This window comes from Hyaena hyaena, unplaced genomic scaffold (genome assembly GCF_003009895.1).
Source record: "Hyaena hyaena isolate Hyena2069 unplaced genomic scaffold, ASM300989v1 scaffold_166, whole genome shotgun sequence".
Classification (NCBI taxonomy): Eukaryota; Metazoa; Chordata; class Mammalia; order Carnivora; family Hyaenidae; genus Hyaena; species Hyaena hyaena.
This window is the reverse complement of record NW_024080799.1, coordinates 704,471-724,541: the sequence shown is the minus strand read 5'-3', so window position 1 is coordinate 724,541 and position 20,071 is coordinate 704,471. Positions and strand designations below refer to the sequence as shown.

The 20,071-nt window shown below is 37.4% G+C and overlaps 1 protein-coding gene across 3 annotated transcripts in view; it reads right to left on the bottom strand.

Annotated features, from left to right (window-relative positions):
• The window catches only part of PIBF1 (progesterone immunomodulatory binding factor 1), a 202,270-nt gene extending 182,348 nt beyond the window's left edge, over positions 1 to 19,922 (bottom strand). For 2 of the 3 annotated variants that reach the window (XM_039240089.1, XM_039240091.1), the window contains exons 1-5: positions 19,761 to 19,922; positions 18,429 to 18,725; positions 13,855 to 13,955; positions 10,793 to 10,991; positions 8,147 to 8,266 (exon numbers count right to left, since the gene is read on the bottom strand). In XM_039240089.1, coding sequence (XP_039096020.1) covers positions 8,147 to 8,266; positions 10,793 to 10,991; positions 13,855 to 13,955; positions 18,429 to 18,680 — 672 coding nt within the window. In that variant the 5' untranslated portion in view covers positions 18,681 to 18,725; positions 19,761 to 19,922. The remainder of the gene's footprint in view (positions 1 to 8,146; positions 8,267 to 10,792; positions 10,992 to 13,854; positions 13,956 to 18,428; positions 18,726 to 19,760) is intronic. The other variant, XM_039240090.1, reaches the window with a different exon arrangement.
• Positions 19,923 to 20,071: the final 149 nt, after the last annotated feature.

The following is a 20,071-nucleotide window of genomic DNA, read 5'->3' as shown; positions in this document are numbered from 1 at the left end:
TCCAAACTCTATTGCTTTATCAGGAATTCAATAGTTATCAGTAGGTAAGAAATGCGAACAACCAAAGTTATTTTTTAAAACTGCACACTTGTTGAAGGTCTAGTAATATGTTTTATTTTGCTTATACTATTTTTCTTAATAGTGCCTGACATGTTATCATCCATGTCAGTGCAAAGCCAAACATGTAGAGAAAAGTGTCTCCTATAGAGCTAAGACCCTTTTCTAAAGAAGGGTGATCTCAAAATCAAATACTCTACATACATAGACTAGATTTTCTCTTTCTTCACTTATGCTTAAACCAAATTGTAAGGTGGTTGCACTTCTGCTAATAGCTCTGTAAGTTCCCACCTGAACAATTCTAATGTAGAACAAGCATAAATTCTGGACAAAATATAAAACAACTACCCTAAGGGTACAGAAAAGTGACCCAACTTAGGCAGATTCTGAAGGGGAGTCCATCTGCACTAGGAAGAAGCAAATATTCCTGGATGAGTCTCCTGGTCTTATCTGATTTTTTTTCAGGGCTTTTAGCTTGAGGGTGGGCCTACTCTGTGCCAAGTTGGATGGATGAAAGTGTAACAGAAAATTCTTCCTCTTTCTAGCTTGAAGAACCAGAAGCCAGAGTTTAGGGCAACTCAGATGCTCTAATGTACGGAGAAAATTTCAGACAACCAAAGAAAAGGAACCCTGAGTTCTATAGATAATCTAGGCCAAATCTCAGGCTGACCTCTAAACAATCTATGTGTAGGAAAGACCCACGAAGCCATACTAACGCCACAAAAATGAACTGAAATTTGAGATGCTGCCCAAGATACAGAGTATGCAGCTCGAGTACAACCAACTTAATTTCTGCTAAAGCAAAAAAAACAATGGCACCTCTCTAGAGGAACATAAAATGTAGTCTCCACAACAGTCACAATGTTATGGTCTAAGTTTATCCTTTGTTTTAAATAAACAATTTAAAATTACACAACTTCTGTAGAAACAGAAAAATGTGACCCATTTTTAAAAGGCAATGAACAGAGATCAACTTTGAGGTGACCCGGATTTTGGAATTAGCAACAAGGCTTGAGAGTAGTGATTTTACTATTCTCAATGGCATAAAGTACACACACAATGAATACACAAATAGCAGAGAAACTATAATAAACAACCAAATGGAAATCTAGAAGCGAAAAATTCCACTTTTAAACATTACCCATGAAAAAAAAAACATGCCCACACAAAAGCCCATATTCAAATGTTTGCAGCAGCTTTATTTATAATGGCTCCAACGTGGAAATAACTCAAATGACCATTAATTGGTTAATGATCACATTCATATAACAGAATATTACTCAGCAACAAAAAAGGAACAAACTATTAATACATGGGGTAAAAAAAGGTTTGTCAATTTCTCATAAAATACAATATGACTGGTGGATGGATGGATAGTTACGTGAGGACAGGTATAATAAAATTTTAATGGCAGAAATTAGGTGATAGATACCCTGGCGTTTGCTGTAAAATTCTTTGAAGTTATCTATTCTTGAAAAATCTTTAATAAAATGGAAATATATTCTCTAGAGTTGGTGACCAATTTTGAACATGCTAATTTGGCGATTATAAGCTGAGAGGTTATAAAAAAGAAAGCACACAAGTTATAATCAGTCCTCTTATCTTCTGAGACCTTCCTCTACTTTGACTTACTAGTTTTTTTATCCTACTAAGAAAAACTTCACTACCTCCAAACTTGAGATTCTCCTCAAGGAAACTTGGGTTTCCTTTTTGGTATCATGTTTTAAAATGTTAAATATTGAATAAGATTGGACTTAACAGTTATCTCTGGACAGTACTTCTATTTTGATTTTTCATAAAGTTTCTTTTATTTCTACTCTCTGGCTCTCATCTTTCAAATACTGAAGAGAAAGTAAGAACTCATGATAACAATTCTTAAGAAGTCTGTCAACATTTTTAAAACTAAAATTTAGAAGTCTGTGAATGGCGTTTTGGAAGTCTACATATTCCATTCCCTATTTCTTAATACATATGCACAGTTAATCACCCCAGTGAAATACTATATTTGGTTTGTTCCTTTATATTCATTTAACAATTTTTTGTTGACCTTCCCCTATAAGTTTACACTTGAATAATTATTCGGTATCCTAGTCTTCATGCATTCCGCAAGCTCCGTAGGAAAAGAAGTGTGGTTTATCAGTTTGTAGTTATCGAGGTCCTTAGTTTCTAAGGATAGGTAGACAATTTACCAACTCTCAAGCAATTAAATCTACTCTAACTGCTCTGTTTGAATAACAAGATTATAAATTTGCTGCTGTTTCAAGTACATCCTTGAGGTCCTTTAAAATTCTTGGGTGAATAATATCTAGTCATGCTTTGTTTTTGTTTTTCAGAGTTTACATTTTATTCCTCTTCAAAATTATATAGCATGTGTATAAGACCCATGTTACTTCCCTTAAAATATCCAACCCTAAATGTATATAAATTCTAAAATGTTTGCTTAATTACTATATGAAGAGGTCATTCAAATACTATAAAAATTTTGACTCATGACTTATTGAATAAATTTTGTAACTTCACAGTGACTGCAGCCATTAACAGCATGACCTTGTCCCAAGGCTTACTGCTTATTGAATGAAGTAATACTTCCTTTCATTTGTCAAATTTAGGAGCGCTTAGAATCAACGGATGCTATCTTTTTCACTGAATGCATTTTCAATTTGTCCACTGTGAAACAAAATATATTCCCCCTAGGAAGGAATCCAAAATTTCTCTCACAATAGTTAAAAAGAAAATTTACTTTTTTGGATTGAGACCTAAATTAATGACACCACTAGGAAAGCAAAAAAAAAAAAAAAAAAAAAAAAAAATTGCTATGCCATCTGTATATGATGGGCATTTTTGAGTTTCGAATTACCTGCCTCTAGCCACCAATGATAAATTACTCTACATACAGCACACATAATAAAGAGGAAAGAATTATGAAATCCCACTGGGTAAAAAGCACCGAAATGAGAACATTTCAAATAACAGAACCAAAACCAGAGATCTGCACTGAAAAACAGTTTCATTTTGTGCTTTAAATAAACTAGGTGCTTGGGAACACTTAAAGTCCTAGAGACAATGACCCTCACTGATGACTACTGAACTCCAGTAACCTGGCGATCTCCGTTACGTCTTCAACCTAATTGAATCCTAATTCAATAATTTTTGAAAAACTTCCTGTTTATAAACCTTCTTTTAATGATCATAATCTTCTCTACCTTCCTTATATCTTGTTATAATCACATTCCTCAGCTGTTTTTTAAACGGAGTCCTATCTTTTGGTGAAAAGTTCATATAAAATTAAAACTCAAGCCATTAAGAGCTAAGTGATTTACTCTAAATAAACTATCGTTTTTTCCTACTAAAATTATTATTTTAAAAGCCATTATGTAGAATACAAAGATAAAGTTCTTTAAAAACTTGTCAAGAGTATTTCAATCAACAAATACCTGTTCTAACACTTTCTCCCAAATATATAATAAGAGAAACCTAAATTACTGGCTCTGCCCCAAACACAGATGATTCTTTTTATTACATGGGTCATACTGCCATGGTGAGCCTCAGCCACAAGGATACCCTGATGTCCAAGAGCACTGCCTACCTTGCTGGTTAGCAATTAGATGAGTGTCTGCTTGACAAGGAAAAAATTTCTATGTTTTACAATGTAATTTTGTGTATATTAGTTGTGATTTCTCTCACCTTAAAAACGAATGCCTTCCTTGACCCGACTTCCCCCTGTCATCTCCAACTCTATGCTGATGTTCCCATCTAAAATCAAAACTCTACAGAAAGAGTTGCCTAGACTTTTCTCTGATTCCTATCCTCCATTCTTAAAACACACTCTAATCAAACTTTTGACCTCATCATTCCACCAGAACTACTCTTGACAAGGTTATCAACGACCTTGTTAAATATGTCAATTCCCAGACTTCATCGTACTACACCTGTGAACAGCATTTGAAATAGCTGACTCTCTTCCTTGACAAACTTTTCTCCTTTGGCTTCCCAGACACGCAATTCTCTTGGTTTCCTTACCTCACTGATAAATCCTCCTTCTCTATTCTTCAATTTAATATCGAAGTGTCCTTGAGCTCAGGCCTTAGGCCTCTATATACATTCTCCTGTGTTGATCCTATCCTGGCTTTAAGTATTATCTTTACGTTAACAACTCTCAAATACATAGCTTTCAAAGTTCAGACTTGTATATCCAAGTATTTCCAATCGTACATCTAACAGATCTCTAAAACTCAAAATAGCTAAAACCTGAACTCTACCCTAAACCTGCCTCACCCACAAGCTATCAACTCAGCTGAATGCAAATCAATCATTATTTCAGTCAACAAACCTTGGAGTTAATTTGGACTATCTTTCTTTCATGTCTTCCATCCAATTCATCAGGAAATCCTAATGGCTCTACTTTTAAAATACATACAGGACCCAACCAGCTCCCAGCACTTCTACTGCTACCACCCTGATCCCCGATCTGAAGCACTACTCCCTCTTGCCTATACTGCTACAGCAGCTTCGTAACAAGTCTCTCTGCTTCCATCCTTATAGCTCTATAGTCTGTTCTCAGCAAAAATCCATTTTCTGGGTTATTAAAAAAGCTCTTTAAAATTCTTTGAGGGTGTACTATGTACCATCAGTCAGAATAATCCTTTTAAAATATGGCAGATCATGCCACATCTTTCCCCAAATCCGCAACCTTCTTTTCACTTAGGGTTAAAATCAAAGCTCTTACAATTACCCCAACAAACCCATTACCTCTATGATCTTATCTAACTATTCTCTTCCTTCAACCATTCCAGTCATAGTGGCTTCCTCATTGCTCCACAAACTTCAAGGCACCCTCTTGTCTTTTCACTGGCTGTTCCCTTCACCTGGAAGTTCTTCCTTGAAGACTTTGTTGTCTCCCCCATCTCCAAGTCTTTGTAAATGTTTAACCTCCTCAATGAAGCCTACTAGCTGACCCTATACAATTCTGAATATGGTTTCTTCCCTGGTCTCCATGAACTGTTTTTTCTTTTGTCCTTTGCAGTTATCACCTTCTATCTCTAAGATGTGCTTGTTTATAATGCTTATTATTTGTTTCCCTGGATGCCTTTTAAAATATAAACTCCCTGAGGCCTGAGAGCACTGTTTTGCTTGCTGAGGTATCCCAAGCACCTAGAACAAAGCCTGCCACATAAGAGATGTACAGTATATATTTACTGAGTGAATTTTACTCTCATTAATAATGACCATATGAGGAAGGTGTTATATATTCTCATCCTATTTTGTAGATGGAGAAGTTGTAAGAGTGGGGGCAGGGAGAGTAGAGAAGACTAAGTTTTTTATCCAAGATCATCATGCCATTGTCGAGTGGCAAAGATGGAACTTGAACCAGTATCTGTGAACTTTCCAAATACCAGAGCAGTAAATAATTTAACAAACCATTAAAAAAAAAAAAATTCTGACAATATATAGTTAAGCAAAATTCTTTTAACATTAAATATTATATTTATTTTTCACTATATCCTTTTTTAAATTTTTAAATTTTTTAAATATAGTTTATCATCAAATTGTTCACTATATTCTTATAAAAAAGTCTCTTAATTTAAAAATATTCAGTTTATTTTTCTTTAGTGCTGGACAAGTTGACCTGTATTAGGGCAGAAGAATCAAACTTTATGGGTGGCTTTAATATAAAATAATTCTATTCCGTCTAAATCACATTCTCTGAATTTTTAAGACCTTTTATTAAGTAGACAACAGACTCCTTTTTTCCTGATTGTGATTAAATTATCTGTTTATATTATTATATTTAGAAAAAGGTTTAATACAGGATATTTTCAGCTTAGAAGTGATAAACCTTTAAGAAACAGACTTGTACACGGAAGGGTTCTGTGATGATTAATTTCATGTGTTAAGTGGTTAGGCCACAATACTCAAATATTTGGTCAAACATTTTACATCTTTCTGGAAAGGTATTGTTTTGATAAGATTAACATTTAAATCAACAGACTTTGAGTAAAGCCAATTACCCTCAATAATGTGGTGAACCACATCTTTTTTTATTTTACTTTTTATTTTTGAGAGACAGAGCATGAGTGGGGGAGGGGCAGAGAGATGGAGACAGAGAAACTAAAGCAGGCTCCAGGCTCTGAGCTGTCAGCACAGACCCTGACACAGGGCTTGAACCCATGAACCGTGAGATCATGACCTGAGCTGAAGTTGGATGCTTAATTGATTGAGCCACCCAGGCACCCTGTGGTGAGCCATCGCTAATCAGCTGAAGGACTTACTAAAAACTGACCTTCCTTCAGCGAGAAGAATTCTGTCAGCAGACTATCTTTGGACCTGAACTGCAAGTCTCCCTTGAATCTCTAGTCGGTCAACCTACCCCATCAGATTTTGGACTCATCAAGTCTCCATAATCATGTGAGCCAATTCCTTAAAATAAACCTTTCTCTCTCTCCTTCTCTTTCTCTATAATCCTATTTGTACTATATCTCTGAAGAATTCTAATACAGGTTCACAAACAAAACTGCTTCTTTGTTCGAGTTATTAGTGCATTAAAAACATTAAGGAACCTATGGGTCAGACCAGTGTTAATTATCTAGTGTTTTCCTATCAATAAAATACTACAAGTGGTTGAAACAAACAAAAATCTGGGATACAACTGCCATTCTTGACCCTTGAGAGTCAGTATCTGCTTTATCACACAGTAAAAATATATCACATACTAATGATAATTCTAGAGTTGTAAGTTTTTTTCTTTTTGGCTCAAGGAATCTTTTGTTCAAAAGAAACCACTCTTAGAATCCACCAATGCTAAAGTCATTAAAGAAGAGGTAGTTTGATATAAACAAGGTTAGGAAATTTTTCTACCCCTCCTCCTAAAAAAATGAGAAGTCTCTGAGGGAAGCTGAGGTACCATGAGGTGCTACAGAACCAAGTCTGAAAACTCATCGAACTGCTTTATCCCTGTGTTCCTACCACCAGCATCCATTTTACAGAAATAGAGATTAAATGATTTGGCCAAGCCTGCTAAATTAGTTGGTAGCCAAACTAAGGCCTTCTAACTTTGTCCTTTATTATATTTACTATAGATGAAAATGTTTTAAAAATTAAAAGCTATCTTTGTCCAGTGTGCAAAATACAATGTGGCAGGTTATCAGGATAAAAACAAAAAAAGCCCACAATAGAACCTTGTAGTAGGGATCATATTGGCACATCTGCTTCTCTGCCATCACCCCTACTGAGTTAATCACTCCTATGAGAATAGGAAGAAGATGAGCCTTTATGTGCTTGTAATATTGGCTCTACATTAATGATGTAAGTAGATTCTGTCCAGCACTAACAGAGCAGCAAATTAGAACACTGAGATATAAACTAAATTATAATGATTTATTTCCAGAAAACACATTTGGTAAAAACTGCCCTTGAAAAAGGGACATAAAAATGTTTCTATGCAACTTGCTAAGAATGACATTTTTACTTTGAAACAGAAATATAAGCAATTCAATGAGATGAATGGACAAACAGGATTATTTTCTCCCTTTACTGACAGAGCAGTAAACATTATATGGCTTATTCAAAGTCACACAGAAAAATGACAGTGTCAAGATCTCATCTAAGGTTCTACCTCTAATCTATTAGAGCGTGAATTCTAGACGGGCAGACACCCACTCTCTCAAGTTCCCTGTTGCCAGCACGTGGCACAGCACCACAGGCATCACTGGGGCTGAGGCTTCTATCAGTGCACATGTTCTGAGCAAGCAGCAGGAGAACTGATGTATTTAACGAAGAGGCAAAATGGTAACTGGGTAGCATCTCCCTCTCAGATTACAAACAAGGCTAAAGTGTAATGAAGACTGAAAACAAAAGAGTTACAACAAAATGCTTAAGCGAGGACTACAAGTCAATAGCACAGACTGATGCTGCCAATCTTGAAGACGACTATCTCCACTTTAACCTGCCCACTACTTGAAGAATTGCAGTAGTCGGCATCACCCAGTCCCATTTCCCATCACTGACTTTTACATTCCTGATCACAAATCTTGAGGAACTCCCTATTAAAAAACTTGGAGCTTCTCCCACAAGTGATCAGAATCATACTAACCTCTGTCAGTTGTTTCAGTTGGGCTTTGTTTTCACTCAATTCTTCTGATAGGTCATTCTTTTTCACTCGTAGTTCAGAGATTTCCTTTCTTAATGGATTTGCTAGTTCATAGAACCGAATCTTTAAAAGCAAAAAGTCAAATTAATAAACCATTTTAGAATCTAAGTTACAATTAAAATTAGCTCAATTATCAGTAACAAAATATTAAGGTATCAAAAAGAAAAGTGTTAAAAGTTTCAGATGATATACCTGTACAATAAACTTTTGTTTGTACAAAACAGTAACAAGACCGTTGTTAACTGACCTTGACCACTAATATTTTATTAAGCCTTAATGTTCAATTCAGTTTCCTCAAGGCTCAGATTATCTATAATTCTCCATCCCTGCCACAATCTCTCTTTCTTCTATCTATACTCCATTTACTACTTACTCTTCATTTCCCACCACTGCACATTCCACACTGCTTATTACTTCCTGAACACATTACCTGTTCAAGTTTTGCCCTATTTCCTCTGATAGAGGAATTCTTTCCACACACAAATGCATGGCTCATGCTTTCACTCCTTTCAGGTCTCTGATCAAATATTACTCTATCATTAAGTCCTCCCTAATCCCCCTAACCTGATTTAAAATAGTATCCCCACTTGGTAACAGCTCCTATTCTCACAGCTGCTCTTTTCTCCATAGCATTTATGACAGAGATTCTACATATCACTTTTAACTTATCATCTGCAGTGCTCCACTCGAATGTAAGCTCACATAGGCAGGAATTTTTGCCTGGTTGGTACTCTGCTCTCTCTCTATTGCCTAAACATATGGTAAGCCTACATCCTAGGCTCCTGGTGAAGCTCTACAACTACCGCTGCAGTGTAAGGGATAATCAGGATGAATCAGGAGGTATCTTTCCTATCACTACTTCTATTCAGTTCAGACTTCTCTTCTCACTCATAATTCTCTCAGGGGAATTTGACCTAATCTCGTAAAGCATTCCATTTGACAAATTCCTATTAAGTTAAGAAGCCATGAGCACATTAGGAAAGGGTAATTAGGCCTATTTATTATACAGGCATGCATTCTGAAATTCCTTAATATATTGCTGTATTGCAAGAGTGCCATGTCTGGTAAGAGGCAAGTCCTAAAGTTAGTCCTCAGCACAATGAATTTGTGTACAACTAAATAGTTAGGATAATAACCATCTGTGAAAACAAAAGATAACAAAGAACATTAACAAACCAGGGAACAAAACTATGTATAACTGCATTAGTGGGATACTTGGTACCTACTATGGATACAGCCCCAAGGACAGTGCTTGAGACATGTCTTGGATAGCACGCTTTGGACAGAAAAAAAATTTATTTGAGCTATTTAAATTAAAAGGTAGACAAAAAGATAATGAAGGTAATTTCTTTTTATAGAAATCATTAATCCTGAAATCTCATGCAAATAATAACCAAGAGCAGCAATCACCACTCCTGCAAAAATGATATTACGCTCTAAGTACCGTTCTAAGCATTTTACATACATATTCACAGTGAATCTTCACAATTACCTCAACAGAAAGGCACTATTATTACTATAAACACTTCTACATATGAAAAAGTTCAAGCCTCTCAAGGTGAAATTGCACGTATTGATCACAAACCAGAAGTTTTCACTGTGTGGTTTGGGAACCACTGGTAACCACTCTGCCACTCTGAGACCCTTTCAGGGAATTCATAAGAAGGAAACTAATTTTCCTTGTCATACTAAGATTTTTTTGGCCTATTTTACTCTTATTCTGTTATGCTTGTTCAGTGGTGGTTGCCAGTGGCTATCTGATGTATGAGGAGATCATTGCCTTTAAGGCTAATGGAATGTGTGCTTATGTATTCCTGTATTTTAAAAATGTCTCGGTATTAATTTCCACTACGGTAAACACTAACAGATATAACCCATATAAACAAAAGCTCCTTGGGGTCTTCAGTAATTTTGAGAGTGTAAAAGGATATTGACATTCAAAATTTTGAGACTACTGCCATAGATGAATCCTAGGTGTAGATCTGTGTAAGCAACGCCACAAGAGATCTGCACCATCCCGACCCCCTGGCAGCCACTCATCTGTTAGGTCTGTAATCTCGCATTTCGAGAACATTATAAACTACTAGTTGATGATAAAATGATTCATTTCCATGGATTATGCAGCCATTAACTTCATACCCTTATTTATTCTTGACCTTGGAGATCAAGGGTCAACACCCTTTAAAATCTGATGATCTGAACATCATCCACCATTTTCAGAGCAGGGCCATAAAACAGTAAAATTATTAATTGGGTACTTTGAAGCTTATGGCTATTACATAAATGGCAAAGTTTAATTTGAAAATATATGCAGTGTTTTTTTGGGGCACCTGGGTGGCTCAGTGGGTTAAGCCTCCGACTTTGGCTCAGGTCATGATCTCACAGTCTATGAATTTGAGCCCCGCCTTAGGCTCTGTGCTGACAGCTTGGAGCCTGGAGCCTGCTTCAGATTCTCTGTCTCCCTCTTTCTCTGCCCCTCTACTGCTCACACTCTGTCTCTTGCTTTTTCTCTCAAAAATAAACATTAAAAATTTTTTAAAAATATATATGCAGTTTTTTTAAAAAAAATAAGTGATACAACACACTTACAGATACATATTCAGGAATAGAAAGCTGATCTTCAGGAAAACCTTTTAGTTTCATGTATTGCTCTTCTGTCAACTCAAAGTCACGCAGGTTTCGACGAATATCTCCTGCCTTCTCCCTTAGCTGAGTATTTGTCTCTTCTAGTTGTTTCTGTCTCAATAAAATCGTTTCCATTTCTTGTTTCATTAGTTCTTGATATTTTCTAAACAGGAAAAAGTTTATGACAAGCTTAAAAAAATCTTTGAAATTTTATCTTCTCAAGGATACCTTTTTATAGTAACATAAAATTAAGAAATGAGAAGCTCTGTAGTATTTTTGGCTCTAGCAAAATGCTTATTTACTTCACTAGTAAATGACAATTCTATACTCATTACTAAATACATGGCTACATAAGTTGCTAAATAGAAAACTGATATTCTTAAAAATTATTTTCAAAATTCAGATTATAAAATTATACATTTACTCTGCTTAAAGTTTAAGTTTTATACATCTGTTTTGGACTGTACTCAATAAAATAATTTTCATTTCTTTTTTTCCAGGTACTCTAAAGTATACCTCTTAAATATGGAACACTGAACCACCATAAAGTATTCTTTCAACCGATGAACTAATGAAAATAGTAACCTGTACATAATCATTCTCAAAGAATACATGTATAAGACATTGCTATCAATAGTTGCCTATTTTGAAGATTTTGAGCAGGAAGGGACAATTGATTCTTTCCCCTCCCTACTGTATCATACCCATCAACATACACACATGCTGTATTATTACTCCTATCCTTAAAAAAATGAATAGAGACCTCATTTCACTGCGTCCTTTGTTTGCTCCTCAATGGAGTAAAACGTCACAAGTTGTCTATACTCCCTGTCTGTGATGCCCTTCCTCTTGAACCCATGCCAATTAGGTTTTCATCCTTCCTACTGAACCCATGCCAGTTAGGTTTTTATCCTTCCTAATGACATCCAGATTGCTAATGATCAATGGCCAGTTTTTTTCATCTGTGACCTAATGATTATTTGACACACTGCTCTCTCCTTTATATACACTTTCTTCATCTGGCTTCCAAGTCACTTGTGTCATTTTTCTCTCAGTGGTGTTTGCTCCTTCTCCTTTTCTGGCTTGTCTTAATGTTTGGAGTACTTGACTCTCTTCTCTGTCTACATCCACTACCTTAGGGAATTCATCCAGTCTTATGACTGTGTACCATCTATACCCTAATGACTTCCACATATATAGCTGTGGACCACACTCTTCATTTACCTACACATGGACTTCTAATAAGACGATGCTAACTGAACACGTCCCAAACTGAACTCTTGCTGTTCACTCACAAACCTATTCCACTGTGGTTTCTCCAACTTAGTTGACAGCAACTCCAGCCTTTCATTTATTCAAACCAAAATGCTGGCACAATCCTTAACTCCTTTTTTTGCCCCCTTAGCCACATGTAATTCATTAGGACATCCTATCAACTCTACCTTCAAGATATTTAAAAATCTAAGCACTGTTACCAACATTAGGAGCAAGAGGATTATTGCAACAGCCTCTCAACTGTCCTCTCAGCATCATTTAATCTGAAAGATGCCTCAAGAATATGAGTAGAAGCCCTACCATTGAATGCAGTGGTTCCCAAAGTATTGTCCCCAGACCAGCAGCATCAGTATCACCCAAGAACTTGATAGAAATAGATTCTCAGGGCTCACCCAAATCAGAACATCAAAGGGTGGGACCTAACAATCCTTTTTAACAAGTCCTCTACATGGTTCTGATGCATACTAAAGTTTCAGAACCACTGTTCTAAAGTGGTACTGCCTAGTAACTGGTCAGATTTTTTTAAAATATCAGTTAAATAATGAAATCTTTTAATTTTTTTTAGTGTTTATTTTTGAGAGAGAAAGTGAGAGAGAGGAAGCGAGGGAGGGGCAGAGAGAGGGAGACACAGAATCAAAGCAAGCTTCAGGGTCTGAGCTGTCAGCACAGAGCCCGACATGGGGCTCCAACTCAAAAACTGTGAGATCATGAGATCATGACCTGCCCGAAGTCAGACGCTTAACCGACTGAGCCATCCAGGCAACCAATAATGAAATCTTAAAGAGAGAAATGATAAGTACTTTACATATTAACTTCTTTTTTAAAAATTTTATTTAAATAATCTCTACACCCAAGGTGGGGCTCAAACTCATAACCCCGAGATCGAGAGTCGCATGCTCTTACGACTACCAGGTGCCCCTATACTGGTAGGGGCTAATTAAAATTACTAATTAAAACACAGAAAGCAGCATTTAATTGCTAAATTTTCTACATTTGGCTCAGATACTTAAAATATAAAGGTATGCTTTGTTTTTGTGAAAGTCATTGTTCATAATTGCCAAGTTCAATTTCTTTACCTTAAAAGACACTTGGTAAGAAATCTGAGAGGATGCTTTTTATGGATTTGTTTGATTTTTGCTCCCAGCTTTTAAATCTGTCTTGCTTTTATTTAATTTGATGATTATTTGTTTAAATTACTCACTTTTATTAAATTGTTCCAGAGAATTCCTTATACTTTACATAGAAACAGCATACTCTTTCATTGGTTACATAATTCTTAATTAAATTATGTAAGTGTAGTAAGTACAACCATCACAGGCCTATTTGACAGTGAACACAATGGACTCCTGGTAAGTACACAACTGAGCTGGGAGAAAGTATGGAGGTAAAACAGAGGATAATTTAAACTTGCAGAGTTAACTGGGCCACAAGAATTAGTGTGTTTCACAGAGTAAATGAAGATAGGTTAATCCAGAAAGCAGCTTAAGTGGTGCCGAGTTTCGATAACTTCCATTGTCATTTATGGCTCACTTATATCAGCACAGTTTGCTGAGTGAAATGTTGAATTTTGACTTTTTGTATTTTGTGTATTGTATCAAGCAAACTACTTTTCTGTTGGGTTGGATATAAAAATTATTACCATCACTGATTTAAAATTTCTTTATTTTAGCTTGCAATCACATGAAGAACAGGTAGTGAAATCACTTTTAATGGCTAACTAGGTATTGCTGCTGTTTTAAAAACTTTCTTACCTGGCATCCTTCTGTTGAAAAGTCAATTGATTGTCTAATCTCAATGTCAGTAGCTGCTTCTGGTGAAGTGCATCGTTGAGTTTCTCCTCTAATTCTTCAATCTTAATAAAGAGAAAGAGGTAAATTACATGGTCAACTTTCAAATTTATCATTAAAAAAGGTTTGAAAAATACTAAACGTAAAGAAAAAAAGGAACAGGCTAAAAATGAATAGAGGTTCCTTTGCAATAGTTGTATCATCCAATTACAGTCTGTTCATACAAACAGTTTTGGAACTGTTTAAATTGATTTTTGCCAGGCTGTCATATAGCTCTACTAGTTTATTGAGGTCACTGGCTTGAGCCTCTGGGAAAGCTCTTAAAACGGACTGCATCCTTTGGCATGTGCCCCATTTTCCTATTACTCTTCTCACTTCTGCCTGAAACACAGATGCAGTACTGGAGGTAGATCAGGCATCTGTGACTCTGAGGTGAAAAGTACATGCTTAAAACAGCTGCACAGAAGGTTAAAAGGAGCTTGGGTTCCTAACAATATCAAGGAGTAACCATACGAAGCCTAAACTATCTTTTCCGATTCCTGTTAAAGCAGAGAAACAAAATCCTTATCCCGTGTAAGCTACTGTTTGCACAATTCTGCTACAGGCAGACACCATTTTCTAAATCTCTGGTACTAACAGCTGAACTTAATCCTTAAAACACTGGACAGCTGGTTCAACCTTTCTTCCACAGCAGAAATACCTATATCATGACATCTGACCATTCAGGACTACCTGAATGCTGCCAGTGACAGGAAGCTCAGTAACTTAAATCAGGCCATTTAAATGTTAATCGTAAGAACGGGTTTATAGTTAGCAGAAATCTGCCTCTTCTGTAACTTCTATTATCAGGGAGTGATAGTCTGATGAGGGAAATTTTTTGTAATGCTAGATAATGAGATTTTCATCTCTGTAACCCCAATGCTCAATGCATTGGTAAGCTTCGGAGAATGAGCAAATGGCTAAAAATTCTGTTCCTTCAGACTCTTACTTCTTCACATCTCTGAAATTGGAATGCATCTTAAAATCTATAGCACGCAACAATTCAACTTGGCAGTTTTTAATCTCAGTGATACAAGAAAGGGTCCACTTTACAGTCAAGCTGCCTTGAATCTGATGAATTACGGAAGCCTAATTCTTCTACTGTAGAGTATTTCTCCAGATACTTGACAGCAGCCATCTTACTCCCAAAGGGTCTCTAAGCAAAACAACACTAGTGCTCATGGACGAAAAAGCATGGAGATGTAGATAGGCAGCTTTCTGGAGAGTAATTCAACAGTACACTCAGTTTTATTAAGTGTACATATACCCTGTGAGCCAGAAATGCCACTCCTGAGTACACATGCCAAAGAAATGTTCACTCAGGTCCAGAAGAAACAGGTCTATAGAAGGCCAATGTTGCATGTGGTGGCAGAGCTGGGAGGCAATCTAGGTGCCTAACACTGTGGTAGCGGATAGATAGATTGGTAGACACTCACACACAATTATGGTGAAGTTAGAAGCAGAAGATGAGATATGCCACAGTAACATTTATGATTTCAAAAACAGCACTGAGCTGGGGGGAAAAAACTATAAAACAGATAAACTCTAAAACAAAACATGCAATTTACATTTCTGTAAAGGAAAAAATAAGAAAAATACCCATTTTCAAGAACAAATGTTTAAAAAAAACATTAAAGCTTGAACAGAGAAGGGAAATGAGCCATGGGAATAAAAAAATATACAAAATAAAAAGTGGCCTGGGGGGACCCCTGAGTGACTGTCTGTTAAGCATCCGACTCTTGACTTTGGCTCAGGTCCTGATCTCACAGTGCATGGGCTCAAGCTCCATGTGAGGCTCTATGCTGACGGTGTGCTGACTGAATGAATCCCTGCTTGAGATTCACTCTCTCCCCTCTCTGTCACTCTGCGCGTGCATGTGCTCGCTCGTTTGTGCGCGCTCTCTCTCTCAAAATAAATAAATAAACATTAAAAAAAATAAAATGGCCTTGGCAAGGATCAATGATGATCGGGTGTCACAAACTGAGAAATCTGACTAATCCGGTCTTCTCCATGTGCGGTCCAACTAGAAATATCACCAATGAAAACTGTAGTAAGCACCACATGGTACAAAAATAATAAGGTGCTGGATAAGTGTAGTGGCTATTACTATTTATTTTACTGCAGGCATCTATGAGTTTATGTATGTTGATTAGCTGAATCTTCGCAACAGCTCCATGAAGTAAATACTATTATTATTCTTATTTTACAGCAAATAGAATAACAAAGTTAAAAGATTTGCCCAAGGTGACTATTGGGGCTGAAATTCAAACCCAAACTGTGTGTATCTAGAACCGGAGCTCTCTCTGCTTACACTACAGAGCCCCTAACGAATAAGCCACCATTTCTAAAATATAAACCTCATACTTCAAAAAGGAGAGAAGCCATTTACAACCAAATACAATGCAAGTTGAAAACAAAAACAGTAACCTGACAAAATGTAAATTTGTATACTACATACTTGACACTTAATAAACTATTTGCTGCCTGAGTGAGTGGATTAATGAATGAGAGATTGTCTTAGCCTTCTTCAAGGAGCTGCATTTATGGAGACTTTAAGGGACAGAGATACATGGGCCAGCAGCATTGTGGGATCCACTTTGCCATATAGCTGCTATGGACTCCCATAACAGCAACATGAGTAAGACAACAGAAATAGGAAAACCACTGGAAACATCGGTAAAGTACCAACGGGCCTGGTCTAGACCAAGTCGCCTAAGTAGGTGACTGTAAGGAGATTCACTAGGGGGAGTATGGCTTTGGATCTCTTGGTCTGAATCCTAAGTGGCTCCATCACTTTCATCTAAATGGCCTTCATATGCTATTAACCACTTGTGATTCTGTTTTATCAAAAGTGAAATGGGGTTCAGTCCCTCATTTAAAGAACAGTTGCTCACTTATGACGTGTCAGGAACTGTTCTAAGTGCTGGAGATAATGAGATACAAGACTACAAAGAAACCCCTGTTCTCACGAACCTTACAGTCTATTAAAAGGAACAAATACCAAAACAAAGTGAGGTAGTTCCTATGAACACATATATAAGGCATAGAAAATAAAATGGGTAAAAAATGAGGACATTATTTTAGTAGACAACAGCAACAGTGACTAACATGGTGTGCTTTTACCAATTATCAGTAAGTGGACTAATTCGTTATATTGATTCATTTAATACTAAGGGGCAGGGAAGATCCCCCTACAAGCACTGACACCTCAAGGAGTTGCTGTGAGGTTTAAATGAGAGAACACATGAAAAGCTCCCAGACCAGGGTATGGCACAGAATGAGCACTCAATAATCGTCAGCCATTAATATTTTTTTTAAATGGACCTAAATTACTTCTTTACTTCATTAAGACCTTGGGGGCTTAGGACACTTCATTTTCCTAGGGAGGCATGGTTAGCAATTTTCTCTAGCAGCAAGGCACTGAAGTACGATGGTGTAACCGGCAAGAGCTAAAACAGGAGGCTGACTTAACCGGAGAGAAAGTGTAAGCGCAACAACAAAGTGGATGCACGTAGGAAGAGGTGGGATCGAGAGTAAAAGTGGAGAATCTACTATTGGAAGCAAAAGATTTTTCTCAGAGACAGAAGTAGTTAAGAGTTAAGAAGTGTCTCCTATCTTCCTGAAATCACTATACATTTCTTAGAACTAGTGCCAGTTTTTTACCAGGTCTTACATAAAACACTCCATAACTAGAAATAAACACACAAGGGGGGGAAAGGGACTAGGATGTCCCTTCTTATTTGGCAAAAACCACTAAAATTTTTTTTTAATGTTTATTTATTTTTGAGAGAGAAACACAGAGTGCCAGCGGGGGAGGGGCAGAGAGAGACAGAGAGACAGAGAGACACAGAATCTGAAGCAGGCTCCAGGCTCCCAGATGTCAGCGCAGAGCCCGATGCGGGGCTAGAACCCACGGACCGTGAGATCATGACATGAGCCGAAGTTGAAGTTGAACGTTTAACTGACTGGGCTACCCAACTGCCCCAGAAACCACTTGTTAAACACTATGGTAACTGAATTTACAGTTGGTACTAGGACACAGTAACTATCCAACAGAAACATATCAAAGAAACCAAATCCCCAGGCAGAGGACTATAGAAACTTATCAATAACATAATTATGATCGTCCTCATCAGACTAGTCACATCAGGGTTAATTCTCAATGAAGCAGAAAACAACTTGGCTAAGAAAAAAAAAAAAACATCTAAAAAGATGTACCTCATACAAGCTAGGTTTAAAAATTTGAGTCTACAGAGGCAATTCATCCCTGCCCACTTCAAATCATCCCCTCTTTCAGGACTTTTTATTCAGTACACAGAAGTATAATTCACACCCTCTCTCCTTCCAGAAAGTTTATTCTAACTATGCAAGAAAATATAACTTACTTCTTTCAATGATAAGCGTATCAAGTTCAGATTACACATACATAATTTTAATTATTTACCTGCAGTCTGAGGACAATAAAGCATACAGGTAACAAAGATTACACCGAATCTTACCTTTGTAAGATAATCCACTTTCAAGTTGTCTATCATCATATTTTTCTGGGATAGCTCTATTTTCAGTAACTGAATGTTATGAAGTAGTTCTTTACGTTCAATTAGTTGCTGGGTGATTTTAATTTTACCATCTCGCTCTTCTGATGATGAAATATCATCCGTGGGAACTGTTGTTTCTAGACTAATATCTTCAGACTCCAGAGAGCTAGAAATGTTCACTTTTTTTGATGCCTTGGCAATTTTTCGAGACATCTTTATTGATGGGTCAGTTTTCCTCTCTAGTTCTATTTCAGTTCTCTGTGGATTAAAAATATTTATTTAAATATACTCAAACATTCTCAATGGAAAGAATAAAGTGTACTAAAGAGACGCTAAGGATTGCCCAAGTTAATTATTAAGACAATCTAGAGGACCCCACATCTAGGACAAATTAGTAAACTATGCCTCAAATCAAACATTAAATTAAGCTCATGAAGACCTACTATAAATTTGCCCTTGATGAATAAAAAACCCTGTTCCTGGGGGCAGGAATCTTACTGGGAGGAAACAAAGAAATCTTCCACGGAAAGGATAAAAGCCCTAAGTGAGAAGTACCCAGGAACGCTACTAATAAAACAAGCACGCATTTAAGATGAGATTAGTCACTTCTGAGTTGATCAGGGGAAGAAAGTTAGGCCAAAGTAGGGACAAAGCATGCAAGAATTAAGGTTGGTATAGAGGTGGCGAAAATACCCGACAGCAGAAGATAGTGGTCGTCCGGCTGGGCCAAGTCTTTGTGAATTTGAGTAGGACTCACCCCACCACTCATACACATACACAAACACACATACACCCTTAATAATCGAGATGGCAGAGAGCCTCAAGTGTCAAAATGTGTCCGAAAGTTACTCCGCAGGCAATCAGGCAGCACCGAAGATTTTAAAAATGGGAAAACAGTGAAATAAAGACGTTTAAATAGACTTCCAGATAGAATGGAAACAAGAAGGTAGAAATGAAAAATTCAAGTACTCTAAATCGAATTTCTGAACCTTTCACAAGAATTTTAGAAATTCTCATGTTTTAACACTACGCGACCTACGTTATTTACGGTACTGCAGATGTCAGCTTCCCTAGACTGAACGATGAGAAAGATGTATGGAGAGGAAACGGCACCCCTCCTTTCAACGAGAAAACAGGTAAAGAATGGTGAAATCAGAGAGAAGCCAACATCTGGGATACAAAGGACCAGGGCCCGGGACTGCCCACAACACGTGCGGCAGTGAAGAAAAACCAAACTTGGCAGCGGAGGATCCCTTGCCCCGCGCGGGAAAGGAAGGGACAGCGGCGTGCTACCTCGAAAGCCTCAAATTACTCCACGTCGAAGGCTGGAGCAGCCACCCACCACCTCCACCTCAAGGACCTGCAAGCGTCTCCGAACAGAAGCTCAGGTTGCAGCCCCTCAACAAGGAATCCCAGACTGGGAACCGTTAGGGCCCGTAACCAAGACAACCACTTCCGTGCCCGGAGGAGGAAGGAGGAAGCGGCGTCGCCCACGACGCCGGAACTCAACCTGGATCCACCCCGACGCGAGGAGCAACGCATGCTGGGAGCTGTGGTCCATAGGCGGGTCCCGCCTAGATCGGTGGATGGAAATGGCTCCAGGA